We start from the raw sequence: 25,607 nt of genomic DNA on the forward strand, positions 1-25,607 counted from the left end.
AACGAATAGCATGCCACTTTTTACTGGTGCTGCCCTTTTGCCTGAGTTGTTGAATGACTGTGAGATATATCCTTGTAACTTTGAATCATACATTTTTCTTTTCCTCCTTTATTAGATATTTCCCTACATACTTAGGACTTTGTAAAATATACAGTCAACCCCTTTTCCTTACAGCCTGAATATTTTTAGCAGTTTAGCAGAAACAAAGCTGGAGTAGAAGTCTGGGCCTGGAATTTATCACATGCAAAAGGAATGTGTTAGAGTAGGAAAAGCATAGATTTAGGAATTAGGAGTTATAATTTTCATTCTGTCACTTTTGGGCAAATTATTTAAACTCGTTGAGCCCCATTTCCTTTATTATAAAGCGGGGATTTATACTAACAGAGTGATTGTGAGGTTTAAATAAATTAGCCAAGATAAGTGGCTTGGCACCCAATACAAGGAAACTGAAATTCTGAGTTCATACAGAATCATTTTGCTCCATGTTCTTCTCAAATGCTTGCCTTTTGCCCATTCCATAGCTCATTTCCACTCATTCGTGTTAGGTGGGTTAGAAGGAAAATGAGTCCTAACTCACCATGTCTGTCCAATGCAAATCTAATGTGTGCAGCTACGGTACATAATTTTAGTCGTTGATAAATCCATTGCTGGCAATGATTTAGGGCATAGTCTGGTTTTCTTGGTTCAGACTAATGGAGGGTTCAGAAACTCCCTTGCAACCATTTTCTGATGAGAATCAATAAATATCCTATTACAGCTTTTCTTTCTGGTGAAAAAGTCCAACATCAAAATTCTTGTAGACTGAAATGTACTCATTTCAAGCACTTCCCATACAGAATCCATCTTGGCCTCTTTCCAAATAATCTAAAAAGTGTTGTGTACTTCCAGACAACAGCTGCACCTCTGAATCAATACTGGATGTAACGCCCATGGCAAGTTAGCACGGGTTTTAGACAAGCCTACTAGATGAAAGGGGAACTCTTTGAAGATAAGAGAGAAATGAGCGTCCGCCTTAACTTGGCAGGAACTATTTATTAAAATAGTGATTTAGGAGAGTTTTCAAATGCCACTCTTAGTTGTAGATCTCACTTGAGAACTCTCACCCTCTGCTTCAGGTATGAACATTCTTTAGGACAGCCCTGGCTTGTTCCTGTGGTTTGGTGTAATTATTAATAGTGCCCCCATTCACTTTAAAGAATCTTGGTTTTGATGATAAAAATTTACGGTCTCCTCTCACAGGCCTTTTCAGAGTAAAGTCCATCTTTTTGAAGACTGCATTCATCTAAAAAAAATTACCTTACCTGTCCTACAACAGAGTATTTGGCACTCTGTCTTACAGTCATGTAAGTATTTCTTCAGAACAATAATTAAGAACTACAAAAGCTAATGAATAACTCCTTATGGCTCTCATTGCTGAAAGCAAATAAGGGAACTTCCTAGGGGCTCACCTTACACAGCTGGTCTGGGAGGGAAGCATGAGGATTTCAAGTTTATGTTTGCAAAGCCATTTCCAATGATTTAAGTTAGTTTTTCCACTTCATATGTGTGAGTATGTGTCCCCACACTGGACAAAAAGGAAACGGAGTCTTAGAGAAATCCGACTCTGTGCTGTCTGGAATACCATTCATCCTTGAATTCTGAGCCTTTGTGGTCTCATTCCCCCTTTAGAGACTCGGATCACCTGCCTTCCTGTTCTTCAGGAGAGCGTGTGCTGTGGTTTAGCAATCTGAGGGTAGTAAGATTGTCAAAACATCCCCGGAAATGCTTTTAGAGTTACTGCGGAAAGCAGGTTTCCACGGTGCAGGGCGGCTGCTGGGAGGAGTAGCCACATGGCACAAGCCCAGGTCCTTTCTCTCTGGAGAGAAGGAGGGCCGGCTTGTCAGGATAAAGCCGGGCATCCTTGCGGACAGTCTGAGGCAGATGGAGTCGCAGGCTGAGACAAATGGGTTATGAAGCCTCATAATCTGGGAGTACACGGAGGATAGAAAGACGAGGATGGTCTACCTGTTAGCTAATGCCCTTTTCATCTAAAGAAGCTCTAGCCTGAACCTAGTTTATATTCTATTCCCACCTACCTGCCTTCCTGTTTGCAACCTAGTTCTGAGTAAAGGAAATAAGTTCAAAGCAAAGCAAGGGAGCACAGAAAGGTTTGCCCTCCAAAAACATGAGCTTGGAGAGCCCTTATCTTGGGGGGAAAATATACAGCAGCTGAGGAGAGAAGAGAGCCATGAAAACAGAAAGGAACTATGGCATGATGTTTGCTTTGCAATGGCCCTTCCACAGCCTTTCTCCCAAATCTCCTTAAGTGGGGCTGGTGGGGGGATGGAGTGCAGGATAGAAAACTCCACCTCTCGGGTAATGGTGCCATGGTGGAGGTAGTTAGAAGGCTGGGGTATCACTCTTGCCGGAAGATGTCTAGAAGACCCAGAATTCTGAAATTTTTTTTTTTTTTTTTTTTTTTTTTTTTTGCGGTACGCGGGCCTCTCACTGTTGCGGCCTCTCCCGTTGCAGAGCACAGGCTCCGGATGCGCAGGCTCAGCGGCCATGGCTCACGGGCCCAGCCGCTCCGCGGCATGTGGGATCTTCTCGGACCGGGGCACGAACCTGCGTCCCCTGCATCGGCAGGCGGACTCTCAACCACTGCGCCACCAGGGAAACCCTGAAATTTTAAAGTCAGAAGTACTCCCCAGAGATCTTGCAACCCAACTCCCTCATTTTACTTAGGGTCTTTCAGGATTTTACTGAACTGCTAGCCTGTGGTACTCACCAAGCTGCTTCAGTCTATAACATTTAAGAATTATAAACCGAGAGTCATTTCTTCCCACTGTGAAGCATGGTCATGAGACCTAAATGAGTGACTCTGGAAACGAACTGCAGTACTTCCTGCCTAGCCAGGGAGCTCACTCACCATGCTTGGCGACTGTCCCCTGAGAGGCAGTGAAGGAAAGCTGAAACTTTAGGACCCGGTCCTTAATTTTGCATTCTTTTGCTTAAAGAGTCCCCTCCCCTCAAGTGTATAAGCTTCAGGTCCCAGAAAATCTGAATTTTGGTCTGCCTGCCCCACACAGTAAATCTAAACATCTGATGCTCCAACAGGCTCCTGATCAGAAGACGAGACCAGGTGAGTGAGGATGACTCAGCTGGATTGGCTGGGAAAACATGCTGGGGCCTGTGAAGAGGTTGGATCAGGCATAGCATTGAGAGCTGGCTCACATGATGTCTCAAACTTCCACCCCCTCCTTGCTTCGACCACCATTAGCTTCTTTGCTTTCCTTTCTTTGTTTCTTTTTTTTTGTTAACTTGTGAAAGCTTTACTGTTTTAAATTAATTTTTAAAAACAGACCCAATCTCTAATCAACGTACAATGAATGATCTAGTTTTCCCATTTTGGGGGGGTCAATTTTGTTCATTGTGTTTTTCAAGGAATTTGCCCCATGTTGCTTAAATTTCCAAATTTATTCACAGAAAGCTGTTCATAATATATTTTCATTATTTTTTTTATGTCTATAAGAACTGATACTGACAATTTGTGTTTTCTCAAATTCTTGATCAGTAGTACTAGGTGTTTGTCAATTTGTTTTTTTTTTTTACAAGGAACCACCTTTTGGCTTTGATGATTTTCTTTTTTATATTTGCTTTTAATGCCATTGTTTTGTACTCTCATCTTTATTTTTTTATTTTATTCTACTGTTAAAAATATTAGCTTCTTGCCCAGACCAAACTTGTCTTTCAGATCTACAGAACCAGAATTTTGGATCTGGTGGGGTCTTATTTTGCCATCACCCCTAATTTTTTGCAGGCTCTCAAAATGGCTTAGGCACCTCAGGTTTCCTGATCCACCCACCTGCTCCCACTCATGAAGCCTCAGTGTTGGCCAATGCTCTAAGTAGACAGACTACGTGGTCCGCTTATTAGATATAACCTGCCTGGTGTGTCCCTGTGTGGGTAGAAATCAACTAATATATTACAAATTGTGTTTATTTTTCAGTTGTCTTGTCTGTCTCTACTCACGAGAAGGTAAAGCTTTTGAGACTAGGAATCTCTGTCTGTGTTATTCCTTATCATCCCAAGCACGAATATATATCTGTTAAAAGAATAAATGGGAAAAAAAAAAAAAACAAAACTCTTTCATACTGAAAGATTTAAGTCTGAATCTGGCTTTCTCCTCACTGGCTGTTTGACCCTAGGTACATTACTTAAAATGTCTAGGCCTTGGTTTCCTCGTTTGTAAAATGGGAAGAATAATGGTATCTGTGTTTTTTGTTTTTTGTTTTTTTTTGCGGTACGCGCGCCTCTCACTGTTGTGGTTTCTCCCGTTGCGCAGCACAGGCTCCGGACGCGCAGGCTCAGCGGCCATGGCGCGCAGGCCCAGCCGCTCCGCGGCACGTGGGAGCCTCCCGGACCGGGGCACGAACCCGCGTTTCCCGCATCAGCAGGCAGACTCTCAACCACTGCGCCACCAGGGAAGCCCACAATGGTATCTATTTTTAAGACTGCTGGGTCGATTAGGTGACATATGTATAAAACCTGGCACATAGCAAGTGCTGGATAGATGCTTGCTAGTATTATTACCACGTAAAATAATCTGACTAGTTGTTTAAATTGTCTTTCAATGCTGCTCAGAGCTTTTAGGATAGGAGAGGTGGAGGCTAAAAGCATGGATGCCCTCAGCATTTACAGCCCAATTATCCTCCTGGTTAGACGATTACTAGTTGAATAGGTGTGAACGTGCTCAGTGTTCACACCCGCAGGCTGCTGACAGGTCAGGATTACCACTACCGGATCGCCAAGGAAGAAAGGAGGCAGGGGCAGGTGAAATGACTTGCACAAGGTCACTCACCTCGAAAACCAGGGCGTGCCGGACCCAAATCCAGCTCTTATGCCTCTTGAAATTGTATTACCTGCTGCCTTGCCTCCACGCTCTCTCTGCCATATGGGATGGTGGCGGGGCCCGTGACCTCAAGAGCCCTGTGTTCAGCCTGGCTTTTTACTACCGTCTCGGCAATTCACTTAATTTTTTTGACGCTCTCGCTTGCAAAACTTGGAAAATAAAAACCACACCTCCAAGCTTTGTGGCCAAGATCACAGGCGAGAAAAGCACTTCGGAAAGATCACAGGCGAGAAAAGCACTTCGTAAACTGTAAAGTGCTGTACGAATAACCTCTGCAAAAGGCATTTGCCTTGAGGCCCCCTAACTTATCGGCCCGGGAGTCGCTCGGGTCTCCACCCCTCTCCAAGGCCGCGCGGCGCGGGGTAGGAAGGAGGATTAACCCCTGGGCTCCTGTCTGGGCGTTTCTCCAGGCGGCCGCGGAGGAGTTCCGCCCCTCGCCCCGTCCAGTCCCGCCCCGCCGCCTCCGCTCTCTCTCGCCCGCACTCGCGCTCCGCTAGTCTCTCCCGCCCAAGGCCCGGCTGCGCTTCCCCGGCCCGCACTGCAAAGCAAGGCGCGGCTGGCGGGCCGCCAGGATGCAGGTCCCGCACAAGGAGCACCTGTACAAGCTGTTGGTGATCGGCGACCTGGGCGTGGGCAAGACCAGCATCATCAAGCGCTACGTGCACCAGAACTTCTCCTCACACTACCGGGCCACCATCGGCGTGGACTTTGCGCTCAAGGTGCTCCACTGGGACCCGGAGACCGTGGTTCGCCTGCAGCTCTGGGACATCGCAGGTGAGCAGCGGGGGAGGGGATCGGGGGCGGGAGCGCTTCGCAGCGGTCTCCAGTCGCTGGGCAGCGGCTTGCGGCCAAGTGGGAGACCCAGATCTCCTGGGCGCTGCGCCGCAAGAGACTTTTCCCGGTGGGCTGGAAACTTGGTGTCAAAGAAAACAGTTTCTCTCTCGCGCGCAGAAATTTCAAGTGCATTCACTGGAGCTTTGGGGCTGTTGCTTTATCTCCCTCCCACAGCCTCCCCTGGGATCTCTCGCCCCAGCACGGGCCTCCCGGGGGACCCAGAGGGAGAATACCCGGAGTTGCATTCAATTCTTGGTCTCCAGCTCATTTTCCGGGCACGGGCAGTCCCGCCGGTGGCGCGGCCCTGAGTGCCCTGCCCGCCCTTCTGTGCTTGGGCCATCGACGGGAAGCCCCTAGACCGGTTCACAGCGGGAACCAGGAGAGTTCCAGGCTAGAGGAGTTTCCCAATTCCAGTTTCCAATCTCTCACTGCATTCCAACTTTTGCTACCCCCCTTTTCTACCCTTCAATCAAGCAAGTTGGACGTTCTCTGCTTTGAGAAAGCCGAGGAACTTTCTGTGTATGTATTGGGGGTAAAGTATTATTTCTCTCTCTCTTTCTTTCTGTCTCTCACTGTCTTTTTGTCTGTCTGTCTGTCCCTCTCTCTCTCTCTGGCTCTCTGTCATCTATGAAAAGGAGACTGAGTATTATTTTAGGGCCATTTTTGTCTAAGGGTCTATGACATTAGCCACAGATTTCTTGATTTGTCCCTAAAGTTTTCACTGAGAGGTCTGGAAAATGAGAAGCATCTTTACAATGTTTGAAATCAGAATTTGATTCCTAGGGTTTGTACCAGAAGTTAGGCCTTCAGTCTAAGCTTGGGGTATAAAGAGTGAGTCCTTGGACGGAGGCTGTTGGCAACTTGGGCACGTCTAACCCCTCATTACAGTTACTGGCCCTGCCACTCACTTAACCTGCTCAGTGGCTCCAGAGAAGTCCCTTCAGCTCAGCTGCATCCCTGTTAAGTTGGAGAGTGGTTGGACAATGACATCTTAGGACCCTTCCTGCTCAGAAGTTTTAAGGTCCTCTGGGATTCCCTGTGAACCCCTTCAAATAGTCCGCTTCACTTCTGCCTATTTCATAGTCTGTGGCACTAGGAACCTTTATAAGTGCTGGACCCAAACTGGCCGCTTCTCTTGCAGAAAACAGGTTCATTTTAGCTGGTGCGTTTGACTGGAAACTCTTTATCATGGCCTGAAGCGAGAACAAATGTGGAAAATTTTCAAAAAGGCGTTTCTGGTTCTGGGGACTCCAGTGCCTCTTTAATCATGAGCTTCCAGGTCTTATGATAAAACTCTTGGCATCTGAACAGATTCATGCCTTTGGTGTCATTTTTAGCAGCTCTAGTAGCACAGGGGTTATCAGAGACCAGAAGGTGTCATTGGCCACTATTTGATTGGGCTTTATACCTAGAAAATCCTCTATGAGTCTGTGCACTTCGTTGCTGCTTGTTTCAGTGTCTGACAACTCTTCCGGCTGCATCAAAGTCTCTAGGACCGAAGTTTAGAATTAGCTTACTGTTTGAAGGGGATGTAGCTGTAATTTAGATTTTTATGTGAAAAGCAAATAATGATGTGACCTCAGACGTGTTACATAATGTCTGTGGGTCTCAGTGTCATCACCTAACAGGGACAATAGTAGGGTATAAAGATGAAGAGCCTAAATTCCAGAGTCGAACTGCTCCTGTCTGGATCCCTGTTTTACCCCATATGTCCTGGGTGATTTTAGGCAAGTTCCCTAATTTCCTGGTCTCAGTTCCCTTGTCTGTAAATAGATAGAATGCTTTCTCACAACAAAGGAGCAAACGAGAGATGAACAACCAGCAAATGCTAGCTAAACCCATTAGTACTTACTACCTAGGAGAGCTGCATGGACTGTTGTTACCCTAGCTACCAATTTTTTTGAACATGCATAAACGCTAGGCAAGAAGGACATGATGTAAATGTGCTAATTAAACCTTGTTAAATGATAATTCCTGGTAAACAATGGGCACATATAATGTATTCCAAACATCCAGCACTATTTTCCAGCTTTGTCCATATTACCACATGCTGTCTTGAGCAATTTCATTCCCAAGCTTCGAAATACCTCCTGAGCCATGAGTCAGTTCTGAAGTTGCCGTGGAGGCTATAGTCGCAGAAGTCTGTATAAGTAAGAAATCTGAGGAGCCGTGGAAAGTTAGTCCTATAGATACAGTGGTGTGCACCATCTCTGTAGGGAAGCTTCCTTTTCCCGGAGCTCTGATGTTTAGTGCTAACCTGTCTTTGGCAGCCTCCAGCCCAAAGGCCCTGTGGGCTGAGTTAGAAGTTGGGCAGCAGGCAAAGCTGGTTGGGGGGAAGTTGGGCCATTGCGGGAAAGGGTGACTGGAGCGCAGTACTGACATGTTTCAAGCTGCATAGCTGGTCCTGTGAGGAGTGAGTTCATATGGAATCCAGCCTCAACTTCCCAGCCAGACTTCAGTCAGCTAAGTGTATCTTATAGCATCTTCAGGTCAGCATGTCTGTCCACCCTTGAGGAATGCTCCTCTGTCTCCTTTGTGCTCACTTCTGGTGTGTGTCTGAAAAGAACAGGTCATGAAAGCTGGGGGACTTGCGTTGAGATTGCTGGGGGTGTGGATGAGGTAGAGGGGACATGCCCTGTCTGGATAGGGTATCACATCCATCTGCTAGAGAGGGAATTTTTGCTCAATTAGACTTTTAATATCCGTTTGGTTAAATGCCAAGTAGGGTCCTATTTGTTCAGCTAATTCCCATGATGTGTGTCTTGTGGTCACTTAGACGGGCCAGTCTGCTCCTGAAAAGAACTCCAAGAAGTACATTTCAGGGCTTGTGAAGACCTTTTTTTTTTTTTTTTAACATCTTTATTGAAGTATAATTGCTTTACAATGGTGTTTAGTTTCTGCTTTATAACAAAGTAAATCAGCTATACATATACATATATCCCCATATCTCTTCCCTCTTGCGTCTCCCTCCCACCCTCCCTATCCCACCCCTCTACTTGGGCATAAGTACCGAGCTGATCTCCCTGTGCTATGCGGCTGCTTCCCACTAGCTATCTGTTTTACATTTGGTAGTATATATAAGCCCATGCCACTCTCTCACTTCATCCAAGCTTACCCTTCCCCCTCCCCAAGGACTTGTGAAGTAGACCTTTAAACCAGCGTGATGAATCCCACAGACCCCATAGGGGACAGCAGCTGCCCTGTATCCCAGTGATTCTGCCGTAGAGGAGCAGCTGAGTTAGCTCTGGGTTCAGAAACTCTTGATAGAGTCAGAGAAGTTAAGTCACTTTGCCCAAGGCCACCCAGCTAATAAGTGGAAGAGCTGGCTTTGAAGCAGGTCTGTCTGATTTGGAATCAAGCCATGCTCTTTATAACCAAAGGCCTGTGAGCGCCTGGTGCAGAGGTGGCCCACTGGGGTGAGGCTTCCTTCCTTTTTAATGGCACTGCTTCTTTAGTAGATAGATTATTCTTGCCTTCTCTCTCCTATTTCTAACATGTTTTTGGATGTTAATCAGTACCGCTGTGCAGAGAGTGGAAGGAACTGGTATGAAAATCTATTTCTGAAAATTTGATTCTTGGTTATAGGGTTTTTTCACTTTATAGAATTATCAAAAAAAAAGAAAAAAAGAAAGAAAGAAAAGTTCACACTTGAGACTCTCCTTTCCTACTCCTCTCCAAATCCTGATGCTGTGATGACTCCATTATCACTTTCAAAGAGAACTATACAATTTTGTCTAGAACTCTTGATGTGATTTGGGAACTGGCAACAGGAATTAGGACAGTGATAGTAATAGTTGCTAACATCTTTTAAGCATTTATTCTTACAATTGTCTGTGCATATTTAATTTTTAATTTTCCAGTAAAATAGTTGGTTAAATGATAGTGCTGGAATTTAAAACGTGGCCATTGAATCCCGCACCCAGGTTCCTAACAGCTTTGCTCTACTTCCCACAATTTAAAAATAGAATATTTTAGAATACTAATTAGAATACTAATAAACATACTATTACTTATTCTATCCATAAATTGTGGATATTCTAAAACTGTAATACTTGACATTGGGCAAGTCATGAAACCCTGCTGGATCTGAGTTGCTCCATCTTTAAAATGGCAACTGTTTCATTTTCCTGTGATATCACATATTCATGCTGTGTTATCTCTTGCAGTCTCTGTCAGCTTTAATATAGTCTTACTGTGCCCAGTTAGTACGTGGCAGCTTATTCCAACTTCTTTACTTACTAGCTTTGTGACTTGTGCAGGTTACTTAACTTCTATTCCTTGGTTTCCTGTCAAAAAACTGGGGACAACAGCAGAATCTGTATCTTAGCGTTACAAGAATGAAATGAGTTAATTCATATAAAGCTGTACCCGACACATTCGGAACGTTAGCTATTACTCTTGTTGTTTTAATCGCTATTACAAACTACTTTCACATACATTTTCCTGCTTGATCTTCCCAACGTTGCTGAGGATATTGACAGAGCGGATAGTGTTAGGCCTATTTTATATGAGATCAAGAATCAGAGACCCAAGGTCACAAGAGCTCACACGTGGCGGAGGAGAATAGGAACAGCAGGTCTGTTTAACTTCATCTTTTATGCATATATATGAGAGAAATGACCAGGTCTGTTGGTCATCAGAAAACCTGATGCTAGACTTAACAAATACAGTAGAAGATAAATTAAGTTGGCAGGTAATTTAGAGAATGCTTCTTCCCCATGTGAAAGTTTCACTGCAAGACTCTCCTAAATAATAAATTCCCCTATGTAGCTAAAACAAGATCCAGAAAAACATTTCCCTGCAGGGCACATCTATACTAACTTTCCCCACCTAAGCTGTGTGCCAAAGAAGCATTGGAGGACATTAATTATCCAACAGGCAGAGTGACAGCGGCGGGTAGCCCCGGTCTAGAGTCAGGAGCCTGGAAACGCTGACTGCCCACACCAGTGGCCGTGAGATTCATCTGGCTCACACTGGTGTGTTGTTTTAGTGTCTGTAAAGTGCTTCCACGTTGTGAAATTCAACTGAGGGAAGGGATTGGACTTGAGCATCTCTTCAATATCTGTGTCTAAAAGACTAATTCTCCAGGAAGTTTTAGAAGAAGGGTTTTAAATATCCACGTAATTAGATCTAAAAATGTAGAAAGAGCTAAATTTGGCAACCACTGTGTCAGACCAAAAAGTAAAAATGCATGGCAAGTCTGGGCCACTTTCTGGTGGGCACTTTATTGCCTTGTTTCTAGCCTGGCTAATTATAGATTTTCTAAATACCGTGTGGATTAACATGCTATGTGCTTACAAGTAAATAGTATGTACACTGAACAAAACAGTGAACTTTCAAAGTGAGGTGAATGATGGGTGGGCAACACACCTCAGGGCTTCTCGCAGGGAGGTCATTAGAATCTCCATGTGTCACAGACACATGGGCATTAGGCCTGTGGGACAAGTCCCCTCATCTAGGCTTTAGAGGACTAGTTCCTCTAGACAAGAGGGCACATAGCAGCCTGACCAAGGAACGCTAAGTCATTTGAGAGAAGGAGGGAGTGCAGGGAACACCTCCTATGTGTGTGGTTGGTTTCTTGAGCAGATGTGTATATTAAATGCCTGGTATGTGTTAGGCACTGTGCTAGGTGAGGGGAAAACAGAGAAGGCTAAAGAACTGAACAAGACTTGATTCCTGACCTCAAAAAGTTCATGGTTTAGTGGGCACGACAGCACAGAAGCAAATCATTGTAACGGTGAGTAAAGTGTACTGATATAGGTAACTCCAAAATACTCTGGAGATGCAGACAGGGTCCTGTCCACACCACATCCATCCATTCTCTGAGCAGGCTGAACAAAACCTCTAGCTAGTGTGATATTTCCTGTGTTCTTACCTAGCACCAGTTACTCCCTGTAAGGGACTTCAGGGCCACACGACGTGAGACAGAAGTTCATCCTCCGGCCCTTTTTAATTCCGTCTCCTTCTTCTGGGGAGCTCATGCATTCCCGAGGCTTTAAACTCTATGCTTATAACTACAAAACTGTGCCTATAACCTTGCCTTCTCACAAGCTTCAGGCCTACAATTTCGTCTTCCTGCTGGACATTGTCTTTATGATATCTCATATATATTGCAAGATCAATATGTCATAGCCAAGTTGCATAAAAAAAACAAGATGGTTGGTTTTTTCTCTTAATAAAGTAATATATGCTCAATGTAGCAAAAATGCAAAGTGCAAAACAAAACAACAGTACAACAACAAAGGAACACAAGCAGAGAATATCTACCATCACACCATCACCCCCTTTTTGTTTTATTTTTGCGGTACGCGGGCCTCTCACTGTTGTGGCCTCTCCCGTTGTGGAACACAGGCTCCGGACACGCAGGCTCAGTGGCCATGGCTCACGGGCCCAGCCGCTCTGCGGCACGTGGGATCCTCCCGGACCAGGGCATGAACCCGTGTCCCCTGCATCGGCAGGCGGACTCTCAACCACTGCGCCACCAGGAAAGCCCCCATCACCCCTTTTAATGAAAGTAGTAAAGGATGCTATTTGTAAACCTCAACTAGACATATCTCTCCACATACTGGTCTTCCTAGTTTATGTGAACTATACTACTTTTTACCCAGTCACTAAGACTTGAAACCTCTGCCATCTTTTCTCCTTCTCTTTTGAGCCACACATGCTATCAATCTCCATGTCAGTTAGTGATTATGCCTCTCCTGTCACGGCCTTAGACCAGGGACAGCACTATTATTATGTACCTGTCTTGCTGTCATAGCCACCTGGCTAGCTCTAGTCTCTTCCTCCAACAGTTCTTATGTGTGTTAAGGTCAAGTTTATCTTCCCAGAACATCACTTTGGTGGTTCCCCATTGCCAATAGATTATAAACATCATGGTGGAAAGAATTAAAGTGGTTGGGATGAGGTGATTGGAGGGATGGTGACTAGAAGGAAGACAGATTCTAAGTTGTAGAGCTATAGAGGGAGGAGTTCATGGGCTCCTAGAAAGAAGGAGTAAGTGGAGCCCTTGAGGCCCACCCAGGTCAAAAGGAAACCCAGGATCTGTTTCATTCTGGCTTTGTCAGAACACAGGTACTCTCACTGAGGGTCAAAATGGTACTTAAATATTTTGTTCTATTTTACTGCATTTCATTTAAAAGTCTTTTTATTTTTAATTTATTTTAATTTTTTAATTTTTATAACATCTTTATTGGAGTATAATTGCTTTACAATGGTATGCTAGTTTCTGCTGTATAACAAAGTGAATCAGCTATATGTATACATATATCCCTATATCCCCTCCCTCTTGTGTCTCCCTCCCACCCTCCCTATCCCACCCCTCTAGGTGGCCACAAAGCACCGAACTGACCTCCCTGTGAGATGCAGCTGCTTCCCACTAGCTATCTATTTTACATTTGGTAGTGTATATATGTCCATGCCACTCTCTCACTTTGTCCCAGCTTACCCTTCCCCCTCCCCGTGTCCTCAAGTCCATTCTCTATGTCTTGCGTCTTTATTCCTGTCCTGGCCCTAGGTTCTTCAGAACCTTTTTTTTTAGATTCCATATATATGTGTTAGCATACGGTATTTGTTTTTCTCTTTCTGACTTACTTCACTCTGTATGACAGACTCTAAGTCCATCCACCTCACTATAAATAACTCAGTTTCGTTTATTTTATGGCTGAGTAATATTCCGTTGTATATATGTGCCACATCTTCTTTATCCATTCATCTGTTGATGGACACTTAGGTTGCTTCCATGTCCTGGCTATTGTAAATAGAGCTGCAATGAACACTGTGGTACATGACTCTTTTGAATTATGCTTTTCTCAGGGTATATGCCCAGTAGTGGGATTGCTGGGTCATATGGTAATTCTATTTTTAGTTTTTTAAGGAACCTCCATACTGGTTTCCAAAGTGGCTGTATCCATTTGCATTCCCACCAACAGTGCAAGAGGGTTCCCTTTTCGCCACACCCTCTCCAGCATTTATTGTTTCTAGATTTTTTGATGATGGCCATTCTGACTGGTGTGAGGTGATACTTCATTGTAGTTTTGATTTGCATTTCTCTAATGATTAGTGATGTTGAGCATTCTTTCATGTGTTTGTTGGCAATCTGTAATATCTTCTTTGGAGAAATGTTTATTTAGGTCTTCTGCCCATTTTTGGATTGGGTTGTTTGTTTTTTTGATATTGAACTGCATGAGCTGCTTGTGTAGTTTGGAGATTAATCCTTTGTCAGTTGGTTCGTTTGCAAATATTTTCTCCCCTTCTTAGGGTTGTCTGAAAGTCATTTTAAAACCTCAGGTTTGAGAGTTGTAAGATCTTGCCTGGGAAAATTTATTCATTCACTTGATAAGCATCGGGTTTCAGGGGGGAATGAAATGGACATTGGTATGGAATCTGATATTCTGGTGGAGCATAAAGATATTTAAAGATAATCATGGAGATAATTATTGACTGTTTTAATAAGTGCCCTGAGGGAGAAATGTCAGGTGCTAAAGAAGGTCAAAACGTGGCATCTGCCATAACCATGGTGTGGAGGTGAGGGGACGTGGTGAGGGCTGTGGGTCGTCCGGCACTGCCGGAGATTACAATGTAAGGAGGGAGGTGGTGAGAGGGACCGGCAGTCAAATTAGGAGAGGATGTATTTGCTAAGCCAATGGTTAAGAGTGATAGTTCCTTACATTAATCAATTTATCAAAGTGAACTTTGCAGTTTAAACAGCACAATGATCCTGCCAAATGGGTCATATTATTTCCAGTTTTATAGGTGAGGAAACTGGGCCAAGGGTAAGTAGAACATGGTGCCTGGCACATTATAGTTGCTCAGTAAAAGTGGTTTGGTGTTAAATAGCCAGTGGGGTTGGACCTTAGAGTCATTGCTCACCTGAAAGCATTTTGAAGAGAGTTGTCTTGTGGTAGGTTTAGAGCCTGATTGCTCCCTCTTCTGAGAATTCGCTTTGGGAAGCCCTGCTTTCAAACCATTGAGAACGCTTTTTATTATTTTACTCTCTTTGATTCTGGGAGGGATATTCCCAGATGGCTATGGTGGCTCCTGGGGTGGAATTCGGGTTTATTCTATCAAGGAAAGATCCTCACCTTCTAGGTGGGTGTACTAGAGTAGTCTCCATCAACTTGGCAAAGTCAAGTCTGAGACTCTAGCCTGGGGTTCCAAATTATTGAGTTCCACTATTTTTTTTCAGCTGTTCAAGAGCTTCGTTGAGAAGTTATGTTATCTTAAACTATTCATTGAAAATAACTCAGTTTTTTTTTTTTTTTTTTTCGGTACGCGGGCCTCTCACTGTTGTGGCCTCTCCCGTTGCAGAGCACAGGCTCTGGACGCGCAGGCTCAGCGGCCATGGCTCATGGGCCCAGCCGCTCCGCGGCATGTGGGATCTTCCCGGACCGGGGCACGAACCCGTGTCCCCTGCATCGGCAGGCGAACTCTCAACCACTGCGCCACCAGGGAAGCCCTAACTCAGGTTTTAAATTTCACCATTCCCCACTCCCTTTAGTTTTCCATTCTCACATATTAATCAAATCCTGTCTTTTCTACCTTGACAAATAACTCTATCTTATCCCTCCTTTCAGTAGCCATGTCTTCTTCACAACTTATCTGAACTACTGTAGCATCATCCTGATGCCCATCCCTTCCTCAGGCTTTCCCACCCATCAGCTTGTCATCTACAGAGGTAGATGGCATCATTAGCATGGCATCATTCTCTAGTTAGGTGTTCTCCAGTTTGGCATCCTTCAGTGGATCCTCATCACTTTCGGAATGAAAGACTAAACATTTCAGCATGAAATTCACGGCCTTTCATGATCCTGCCTGTCACCCATTCCAGTCTCATCTCTCATATGTATGATTCTTGACCATTCTGGATATCCTATAATGCCCTCAGTTCAACCACCTTTCCCTTTATACTGTGGCTCATACAATTGCCTCTGGCTAACTACACTTTCCCTCTTCTTTACTTAGATAGCTTCTATGGGTCCTCTGTCACTTACCCATCTCATCTCCTTCAGGAAGTCTCTTTTGAGTCCCTGTGACTGAGGGAGATACTGTTTATCTCCTCTCATAATATACCATGCTTACTTCAGATTAGAAGTCTTCTACTACTGCATTGGAATGCTTTTTCCTTCCAGCTGTAACCCTAGTACTTGGTACTAGTGGGTGCTTAATGAGTATTTGTTCAATAAAAATTTTCAGTCAACTATTTCATCATTGCTCTAAAAATTTCTTTAATAAACAAAATAAACTTTTTGTTTATGAACAAAATACAAGTTTTTTCATGCTTGAAAGACTTCGTAATTTTATGAACATTGACATGAAAAATGCATACATTTTAGAATCGATAAATATGGTGATCACTTTTCTTAAGTTGGCATTCATTTTATTTTTCACCATAAAAACTGGAGAGTGACCTTAAAGACCATTCTTAAAAACTGTGCTTCTTCATTTAACAAAATCTTCATAATTCGGAGGAAAATGTCATTCATTTGGAGGTCAAATGACAAAACTGTTTTTATTTATGTTTTTGGATAGATTAGATGAAGCAATATAGGTAATTTTCACAGAGTTAAAACCTTGAGGGTTCATCAAACCAAATCCTTCATTTTACAGATGAGGAAGCTATGCTCTGAAAGGGGGTTCGTATTAGTTTCTCAGGCTCAGAGAGCTAGTTAGTGGTAGAACTAGAACCAGAATACAGGCTTCTCTGGTTTATTAATGATGGGATTTGAAGAATTAAAAACTTCTTTTTAACACCAGATGTCTTGCTGTTGTCTCAAGTACTGGTGCACAAAAAAAATGAACTTAGCATTCATCCAGCTATGGGAGTTCATGCCATAAAGAAGAGAGGATGGAGCTTCCCTGGTGGCGCAGTGGTTGAGAGTCCGCCTGCCGATGCAGGAGACACGGGTTCGTGCCCCGGTCTGGGAAGATCCCGCATGCTGCGGAGCGGCTGGGCCCATGAGCCATGGCCGCTGAGCCTGCACATCCGGAGCCTGTGCTCCGCAAAGGGAGAGGCCACAACAGTGAGAGGCCCACATACCGCAAAAGAAGAGAGGATGGTGGTATGGAATTGGGGTGAACCAAAGTCACCCACAGTTTGGCTTCAAATGACATGCCTAATATAGTTTCCCCCAGTGCTCCCTTATGAGGCTTCCAATGTGGCCATTTGGACTCCTTGCTCTTCCTTACTCACACCCCGTGTTTGTTGCTTCTGTGCCTTTGCTCCTGCCCTTCTTGCTAGTTCACATGCCCTTCCATTTATTTCAACGTATCCAAAACCTACTTGATGTTTAAGACCCACCTGAAAGGACAACTCCTCTACAAAGATTTCCTGAATTCTCTCCTTCCAGTGGTAACCTCTTCCTCCCTTGAATCCGACACGACTCTACTCCCTTCTGGCACGTCTCCCTTTAGCAATTCATTAGAGTTATGTTGTACTTCTCCAGATATCCTTTCCGATTTTTAGCAGAGCTTGACACAATTACTTGTTACATAATTTAATGAAATGACTGTGGAGTTAGCAAAGAAGTAGAAAAGGAGAAAGTACTATGGAGGAGGAGAACGAAGCAAAAGCAGGTTTTGGATGCAAAGGGAAGAGAGTTCAGGAAGAGGATAGTCAATCATTTCAAATGTCTGGGAGAAATCGGAATTATTACTCTTTGCCCCAAGTCGCTATTTTTTGTAGTCTGTGTTATCCTGATACATGATTTAACCTTTCTTCCTCATCTGCCTTACATACATCTGCTCTCTCAGGAAGAACAATGGAAAACTTAGCTTCTTGTGAACTCCTCAGCCTATTGGAGACCAAGAAATTATCTACAGTGTGAGGGATTCAAACACATTTCAATCTAATTTGTAGGGTGAAGTTGAAAACAAATTGATTTAAATTACTTGTTGGGAGGACTGTTTTCCCCCTGCATTTATTGGGTGTTAGGCATGGTGCCGTGCATTTTTATGTGTCATTTTATTTACTGCTCACAAGGAACTGATCTGTAGGTACTGTTACTAACCCTATCATAAAGAGGAGAGAGCTATGCTTATACAGGCTAGAAAACAGATAAACGCTCAGAATTTTTCAAAAGTCACACAGAAGGTAAGAGATGATGCTAGGATATGCACTGAGATTTGTCTAGTTACAAATTCTATTTTGTAACCGCTCCACTCTACTATTTCCTATCGTGTAATATAACAATGCAATTGGTTTCACATATCATGGATTAAGTTGCATTTTGAAGATGTACATTATTTATTTTAAAGGAATATTTATTATTGTTTTTAGCCTTTCTACTTTGGACAGGGCTAAGAGTTGGATGAGCTGAGTTCTTTGCACACGTCATTGCTTAGACTATGTCGTTGGTTTGGCTTAATAAGAACCATACTAACATACTACTTGAGACAGGAAAACCACAGTGCCTAAGGGACACAGTCTCTTGTTTGAGAATTAAAGATAAGAATGGCTATGATGCTTGATGTTATTGGAATAAAAATTAAGTCTTGTACGGTGTGTGTGTGTGTGTGTGTGTGTGTGTGTGTGTGTGTGTCTGTGTGTTTTAAACTTAAAGAAAACAATCCTCCAGGCTAGGCTTGGGAGAGGTTCTCAAAGTTCCACAGTTCACAGAACCTTTGGCGTCAAAGTAATTTTTTCATGGTACCTCTAAGACAATAGAAATACCTAAAAGCTCTGTTTGTTAAATAGTTAGCACCGAACAATTTAATAAGTATTATAGTTTAATAATTAATAGGCCTTTGGAAAAAATGGAAGACATAAATTAAAAGAAAATGATTTTTATTTCACTTTTAATAACTATATTTATTATTGGCATATGTATTGCTTTGGGCCATAGAATAGTATCTCAAAACTTTGAGTCAGAGTGGACACCACCACCCTCATTTCCTGTTTCTCATTGATTTTCACATGACTCTTGCTTTTTATCCCACAAACTGCAAAAACTCCAGCTTCAAAAAGATATGATCACATCAAAGGGAATGTAGTACAACCTAATGTTAAAATTGTGAACTGCCTCTAGCTAGTAGCTCCTGAGGTGTCTAATTGATCTTGAGCACCACTGTGCTTGCCTTAAAATTATCTTGTTGCAACCCTGTGAGTTCACTGAGGCACCCCCAAAGCACCGGGGCACACATTTGGGGAATTTTACCTGTGAAGGAATCAGGAAATTCTTTAAGAGTGAAACCCTTAGAGTCCAGGGTCCCTTTTGAGTTATTTATAAAAGTATCTTTAAAGGTTACTTAGAGGTGATGTCTCAAATGGTAAGTAATTCAAAGATAGCTTTTTATTTAATACATTTGAGCTTGTAATTCAGTGGACGTATTTTTAGGTTGTTTGCTAGCTGTTTGTTTAGGTTGTAATTGGTTTAATTAAAAACATGAGATGCTGATCCTTCTATCTTGATTCTTGCCAACCTCTCTTCTGTGACATGGTTTCATTGCCTTCCTCCATCCAATATTGCAAACTGCATTACTATATGATCTTGTTTCTTCTCTATCCAATTATGAGTTATTTCATTTAAACTGAGTAGTGTCAGACCCCAGTCAAAAATAATTCTGAAAAAAAATCTCCTGAGGTACTGGGATACTCATTTTCACACACACACACACACGCACACACACACACACACACACAGCTTTAAATTTAAATTTAGAATTTAATGAGAATATTTTCAAAGTTTAATTTAAAAATAGATCACTATAACCCAGCCACCCTTGCTGTCTATAATGCTATTGCTTATGGACCCTAAGAAACCAATCGTTACTTTTTATGCCATCCTATTCTCTTGCACAATCTAGCTAAATTCAGTACACTGCATCTGGCTTTACCTTCTTGTTAAGTAGAGACAAGACTTGCCTATAAGACGTGACAACCAGTAGTAAGATGAAATGAGAGCCACTGTTTATAGGGGAACTAAAGAAATTGTGGAGAGGCGCTTCTGAACTGGGGACAGATATTTTTCAGAGTGGATTTTAAGAATGAGCAGGAGTTTAGTAGGCATGGAAAGTAAATGAGTTGGATTAGCGATCTTGCTTTATTCATTCCACTCCTCTCTCTGCTGGGGCTCCCTTTCACAAATAAGAAATCAATATTAATTGCTACTTTATTATGTAGAGTACTTGTATTACCAGTTCCATTTTATTTCGCAAGACCATTGTGAGCACCGACAGAGAGGCTCTCAGAGTGCATGTGCTAGGGAGAGATAGGGGACAGTTTTGGAGGAATTCAACAGTGGGCTCAAGGAGTCTACAGCGTAACCGGGGACATGGTCTGCGGAGGTTTGCAGCACATAAAAAGCAGTATGAGGCAGGGCCTGACTGAATGGGCGAGGAAGTGATACATTCAGTCAGCGCTGTGTGAGTATAGGGGAGGAAAGAATTGAGCCCGGGGCCAAGTAGTCAGAAAACGCTACAAGAAGGTGGGGTTTGGTACAACCTCGAAGTATAGGTAGGATTTAGTTAGGCAGAGAATCAGAGGTAGGGTGTGTTCCAGTGAGGATAGGAGTGCCGTGGAAGGAGTGTGAATGAAAGCAAGAGGCAGAATTTAGCAGAGCCTAGCAAGGCATAGTTTGGGGCAGGACGCTGACCTCGGTCTGAGGATTAGCCTTTAACTTGTAGATCGAGGTGTGCAACCTTAAAAATCCCATAGGAGCCCAGAGGGTAAAATAAATGAACTCTTTTCTCTACCGGGCCAACATTTGTTTATCTTTCGAGATCCTCTCTGAAAAACTCTGTTCTCATTCTGGACCACGCAAGCTACTGCTCCCTGTTTCCCTAGGAAATGGGCACAAAACTTCCCCTCAATCCTGGCTCCCATTTTGTTTTTCCACAAAACGTCACATCCAGCTAGAGGGATGTATTAAGAGTGAGGCCAAGTGTGTTAAAGAGTATTTTGATGCGAAGAAACAATCATGGGATCCTACGTAACCATCTATAAGAGACTTAGCGTAAGAAAAATGGATCAATAGCAATGATTTATTTTAAAATAAAACTATATACATTTCATTGAATTCTAAATATTTTGTTAGAATTATTTTAATAAAATGGATATAGAGACATAAATTTAAATTTAGAGCAGTTTTTTGTGGTATCTAGCAATGTCAAAGGAATAGTATCTCAGCCAGCTTTTTCTCTTTAACACTGAGTGTTTGGTACTGATCAGCGCAAATGAACTTGACAACATTATTCATATAATGCAGACCCTGGATTTCTGAATCTTCTGAGTTTTTAAGACATTCCAATATTTGTATTTATTTTCCAATTTATAACTGTTGGGAAATAGCTCAAATTGCTTTAAATCTTGTGTGGGTCCCATAACATGTTCGCCGCCTAACCTCCAAATTTTGGCATCTGTTTTAGGCAGTAGTGAGTTTAAGTAGGCAAATGATAGGGCGAAAAGAGGGCTTTGGGTGGTGAATCTGGCAGAGGTGTACAGAAGTTAAAATACAAAGTAAATCTCCAGTCCTGACCCCCCGCCCTGGAACTTCAGACCCCTCTATCCAGCTGCCTATTCGACGTATCTATGTAACAGACATCTCAAACCTAACATGTCAAAGTCCCAGTCTACTTCCACAAAACCTGTGTCTCCAAAAGCCTACTCCATCTCAGCTAATGGCAACTCCATACTTTCAAAAATTCAGGTCAAAAGCTTGTGGGTCATGCTTGAATCATCTCATAATTTATAGCCCACCTATCTTCTCTATCTCCAAATATATCTGGAAAACAACCAATCTGGACCATCTTCACCACTACCACTTTGGTCCACATCATTATCTCTTGCCTGGATTATGGTTTCTCTACTTCCGACCTTGACTAAGTCATTCCTCAATGCAGCAGCCACAGTTATCCACTTGCTTCTGTCAGTTCATGTTTCTCATCTGCTCACAATCGTTCAGTGCTTTCTTCTTTCATCCAGAATAAAAGGCAGCATCAGTATAATAGCCTGAAACCGTCTACAGTCTGGATCCTGTGATCTGCCTGCCTCATCACAGGCTACTCCTCCCCTTGCTCCGCCCTCTCCAGCCAACAGTCTCCTTGCTGTTCTCCACATGCTGGCCAGACACGTCTGTGCCTCTGCATCTCTGTACTTGCCATTCCCTCTATCTAAAGCCTTCTTCTCCTAAACATCCATATATGACTTGTTCCTTTACCTCTTTTTAATCTTTACTCAAATGATACCTTCTTAGTGAGCCATCCATCCATCCTGCTTAACTGTACCCTTGCCTCCAGCATACCTGTTTCTCCTTTGCTGCTTTATTTTTCTCCGTAGTACTTTTTACCAGATAATGTAGTGTCATACGTATCTTACTTTTTTGTTTACTGTTGATCTCTTTTTACTAGAATGTAAGCTTCATGAGGGCAACGATTTTTGTTTTTTCTTAGTTGCTGATTTTTTCTAGTTGCATGTTTCTAGTGTCTGGAAATTAATTGGAGTTCAAAATATTTTGTTAGATGAATGAAAGAAATGACGTGAGAAGAGACAAACTTAAAGTGATTTCACTGGGAGTGGAAAGAAAGTGATGATTGCTAGTGACATGGCAGAGGATGATTCTTAAAGACTTGTTAAGCCTGCCAGTAATCATTGGGAGGGAGTAAAGAATTAGGGGTTATTTCTTCACTCAGCAAAGAGGTCTTACTGAACACTTACTGGGCACACAGGGCAGTGTTTGTCAGGGGGCTGCAGAAACTTGGTCTGGCTAGGGAGAGAGGTTGGCAGTTTTGTAGGGGAAGATTACACAAGGTTAATTCTAGAATAGAAGCCTAGATGACTTGGAAAAATGGTAATCGATTGACACTTTTCTGTCACTTGTTTGGTGGAGCAAAGAAGTGAGGAGAGAAGATGAAAAAGTTTCAGAACTACTGCCAGAGGGTCAGATGGGCTCTTAAAAAATGGAGAAAACTTTTCTTACCAGGTTGTTGGCCTGACTCTGATCCTAGTCTGATGGGTTTCCCTGAGCCTTCAAAACCAGCTTACGCCACTATAAGTTCAGTGGCCATTTGATCATCATAGCAATTGGATAGTTTTTTTTTCCTTCAGATCCTTGTTCAAAACTCATATTTACTTTTGGTTTTATTTTCCTGCTTTTCAGACCATTACTGTCTAGAAATAAAGAGCATGCCTTGGTGGTACTTTTAGCTCTACTGATTGTGCCATGACCCCAAAAATATATGTTTAGAATAGAGTAAACTGATTCCAAGAGATTATTTCTTAAGAGGATGAGAATGATTACAAAAACATAACATTCCAGTCTGAAACTCGTTGCAACAGATATGCACATAACCTTGTTAGAATAATGTTAATTTTCTCCATCAGTGAACATCTATTGATTATTTGCTGAAAACAAGAGCAGAATATAAAGTGCATCAGTATGCGGCATTGGCTCGTGAATACAAGACAACGCTGTATTTTAGAGGAAGGAGGAATCTTAATTTCAGTTTATTTCTACTGTAGTGTCGTGAGCTATACCATATCCAAAACGTGGAGAAATAGGCCGCGGATTTACAACCTTAAAATGTGACCAACCTGTTTTCCAGGTTTTTCCAATGCCAAGGTGGAGAGAGAAGCATGAAGACACAGCATGATAAGAGTGAATGGAATAGGATAAAGGAAATGCTATGGGGTCGTGAAGAAGGGAGCCATGGTTCCAGCTGGCAGGATGTGTGAGGTTTCAGGGCACAATGATAGGCTGCATAGGATTTGATTGAAGGAGAGAGGGGAGATGGGGAGGCAATTCAGGCTTTGGGAACAGAGCTGCAAAAAGGCAAGAAAAGCCAGGGAGTAATGCAGGATGTGTTTCAGGAAGGACAAGTAGTCCAGTGCGGCTTGCCTGTGGAACACTCTGAAGGAAGGGACAGGAGAGGAGTTTGAAAGGGTGGTTGGGCCAAAGGCTCCAACTGTGTAGTCTTCATAGAAGTGTAATGTAGGAGTCATTGAAGGGCTGAAAGGGCAGAGCATCATGGTAATATTTATATATTATATTATATATAATATATTATATATACAATATATATATTATATTTATATAATATTTATATTTTGAAAGTGGATTCTGATAAGACTTCACCTAGGGAGGGCTTTAAAAAACAGTTTCCTGCGTCCCACACAAAACCAGTACAATAAGAATCTCTGAGGAGGATGCCCTGGGAATGGGTGGTCTGTAAATAGCTCAGATGATTTCTTTTCCCCCCTAGCTCTATTGAGATATGATTGACATATAACTTTGTGTAAGTTTAAGGTGTACAACATGATGACTTGCTATATTGTGAAACCATTACCACAGTGAGGTTAGTTAACATCTTTATCACGTCACCTAATTACCTTTTTGTATGTGTGTTTGGTAAGAACATATAAGACTTAGTCTTTCAGCAACTTTCTATTATGTAATACAGTATTGTTGACTATAGTCACCATGCTGTACATCAGATCCCCAGAATTTATTCATCTTACAGCTGGAAGTTTATACCCTTTGACCAACATCTCCCCATTTCTCCCATCCCCTAGCCTCTGGCAACCACTGTTCTACTCTCTGTTTTAATGAATTTTGACTGTTTATGGCGTTTTTAGATTCCTCACATAAGTGAGATTGTACAGTATTTTTCTTCCTCTGACTTATTTCCTCAACATAATGCTCTCATAACATTTGCCCGTGTTGTTGCAAAAGGCAGGATTTCCTTCTTTTTTTATGACTGAATAACATTCTGTTGTACATGTATATAGTCAGTCCTCTGTATCTGCAGATTCCACATCTGCAGATACAGAGGGTGGGTGTGCTAGGTCATTTTATCAGGAACTTGAGCACCCTAAGAGTTTTGTATCTTTAGTGGGTCCTGGAACCAATCCCCTGTGGATACTGAGAGACGACCACAGCACATTTTCTTTACGCATTCATCTGTCGATGGACATTTACGTTGTTTCTATGTCTTGGCTATTGTCACTAATGCTGCAAAGAACATAGGTGTGCAGATATCTCTTCAAGGCAGTGATTTCATTTCCTTTATATATACCCAGCAGGTGATTTTTTATGCTGCCTGAATGGCAACTGTCTAAAAACCTGTGTTATATTTACATTTATTTTAAGGGAAAGAGGGAGTGACAAAAATTGAGATGCTGAGAGCCCCAATTAGGAGCTTTCAGTGGTCCAAATGAGGAGCAATGAGGGCCTGAAGTGGATCAGTGGCAGTGCTGCTGGAGAGGAGGGGGCAAAGTCAAGAGCCCCCTTTGAAATGGAAGTGTTGATAGGATGTTGGAGACCCTTTGGATATGGGGATGAGGAAGGAGTTGGAAGATGACTTGAAGGTACCACTCTGGGTGGCATTGTGGATGGTGATGCTGTGAACCAGTGTGGGGAACACAGGAGGAATGGGAGGTAGAGAGCTGGATGCCTGCATACTGGGGAGGTTGATCAAAAGGGGTTGTCAGAGGTAATAATGAATTTAGTTTACGTATCCATTCCAGTTCCTTATTTTTACCAATGAGCAAACGGAGGCTCAGAATGGTGAAGTGGCTGATCTGAGGTCACAGAGTTAGCTGGTTAATAGAAAACCCTCTTGTTCTTTTTATGTTGTCTAGAAGGTACACTGCTTGGTTATGCCCGCTGAGAGCATCCGGATAGTACTAATTATCAAGTGAAAAATATTAAATACACGCTATGGCTATGTTGCTGGTGTATGTTTTTAGCTGAGTCCATGACACCAAATGGACCACTTCATGCAGTTGGAATAGAGGACCAGATGTTGATTTAATGGTGGAATCATAGGGGTAGAAGGCATGAAAACAGAAAGGGGCTGTAGGGATCGGCCAGAATAACTTCATTTTACAGATGAGAAAACTGAGTCTCAGGGAGAGAAATACAGTTGTCTAAGACTGCACTGGTAGCGA

General features: G+C 42.7%; 1 protein-coding gene across 1 annotated transcript in view; it reads left to right on the forward strand.

The window, feature by feature from the left end:
* Nucleotides 1-5,371: 5,371 nt before the first annotated feature.
* The window catches only part of RAB38 (RAB38, member RAS oncogene family), a 72,288-nt gene continuing 52,052 nt past the window's right edge, over nt 5,372-25,607 (forward strand). Inside the window, exon 1 of the mRNA XM_060017241.1 lies at nt 5,372-5,665. Coding sequence (XP_059873224.1) covers nt 5,464-5,665 — 202 coding nt within the window. The 5' untranslated portion in view covers nt 5,372-5,463. The remainder of the gene's footprint in view (nt 5,666-25,607) is intronic.

Source organism: Delphinus delphis, chromosome 8 (assembly GCF_949987515.2).
Source record: "Delphinus delphis chromosome 8, mDelDel1.2, whole genome shotgun sequence".
Lineage (NCBI taxonomy): Eukaryota > Metazoa > Chordata > Mammalia > Artiodactyla > Delphinidae > Delphinus > Delphinus delphis.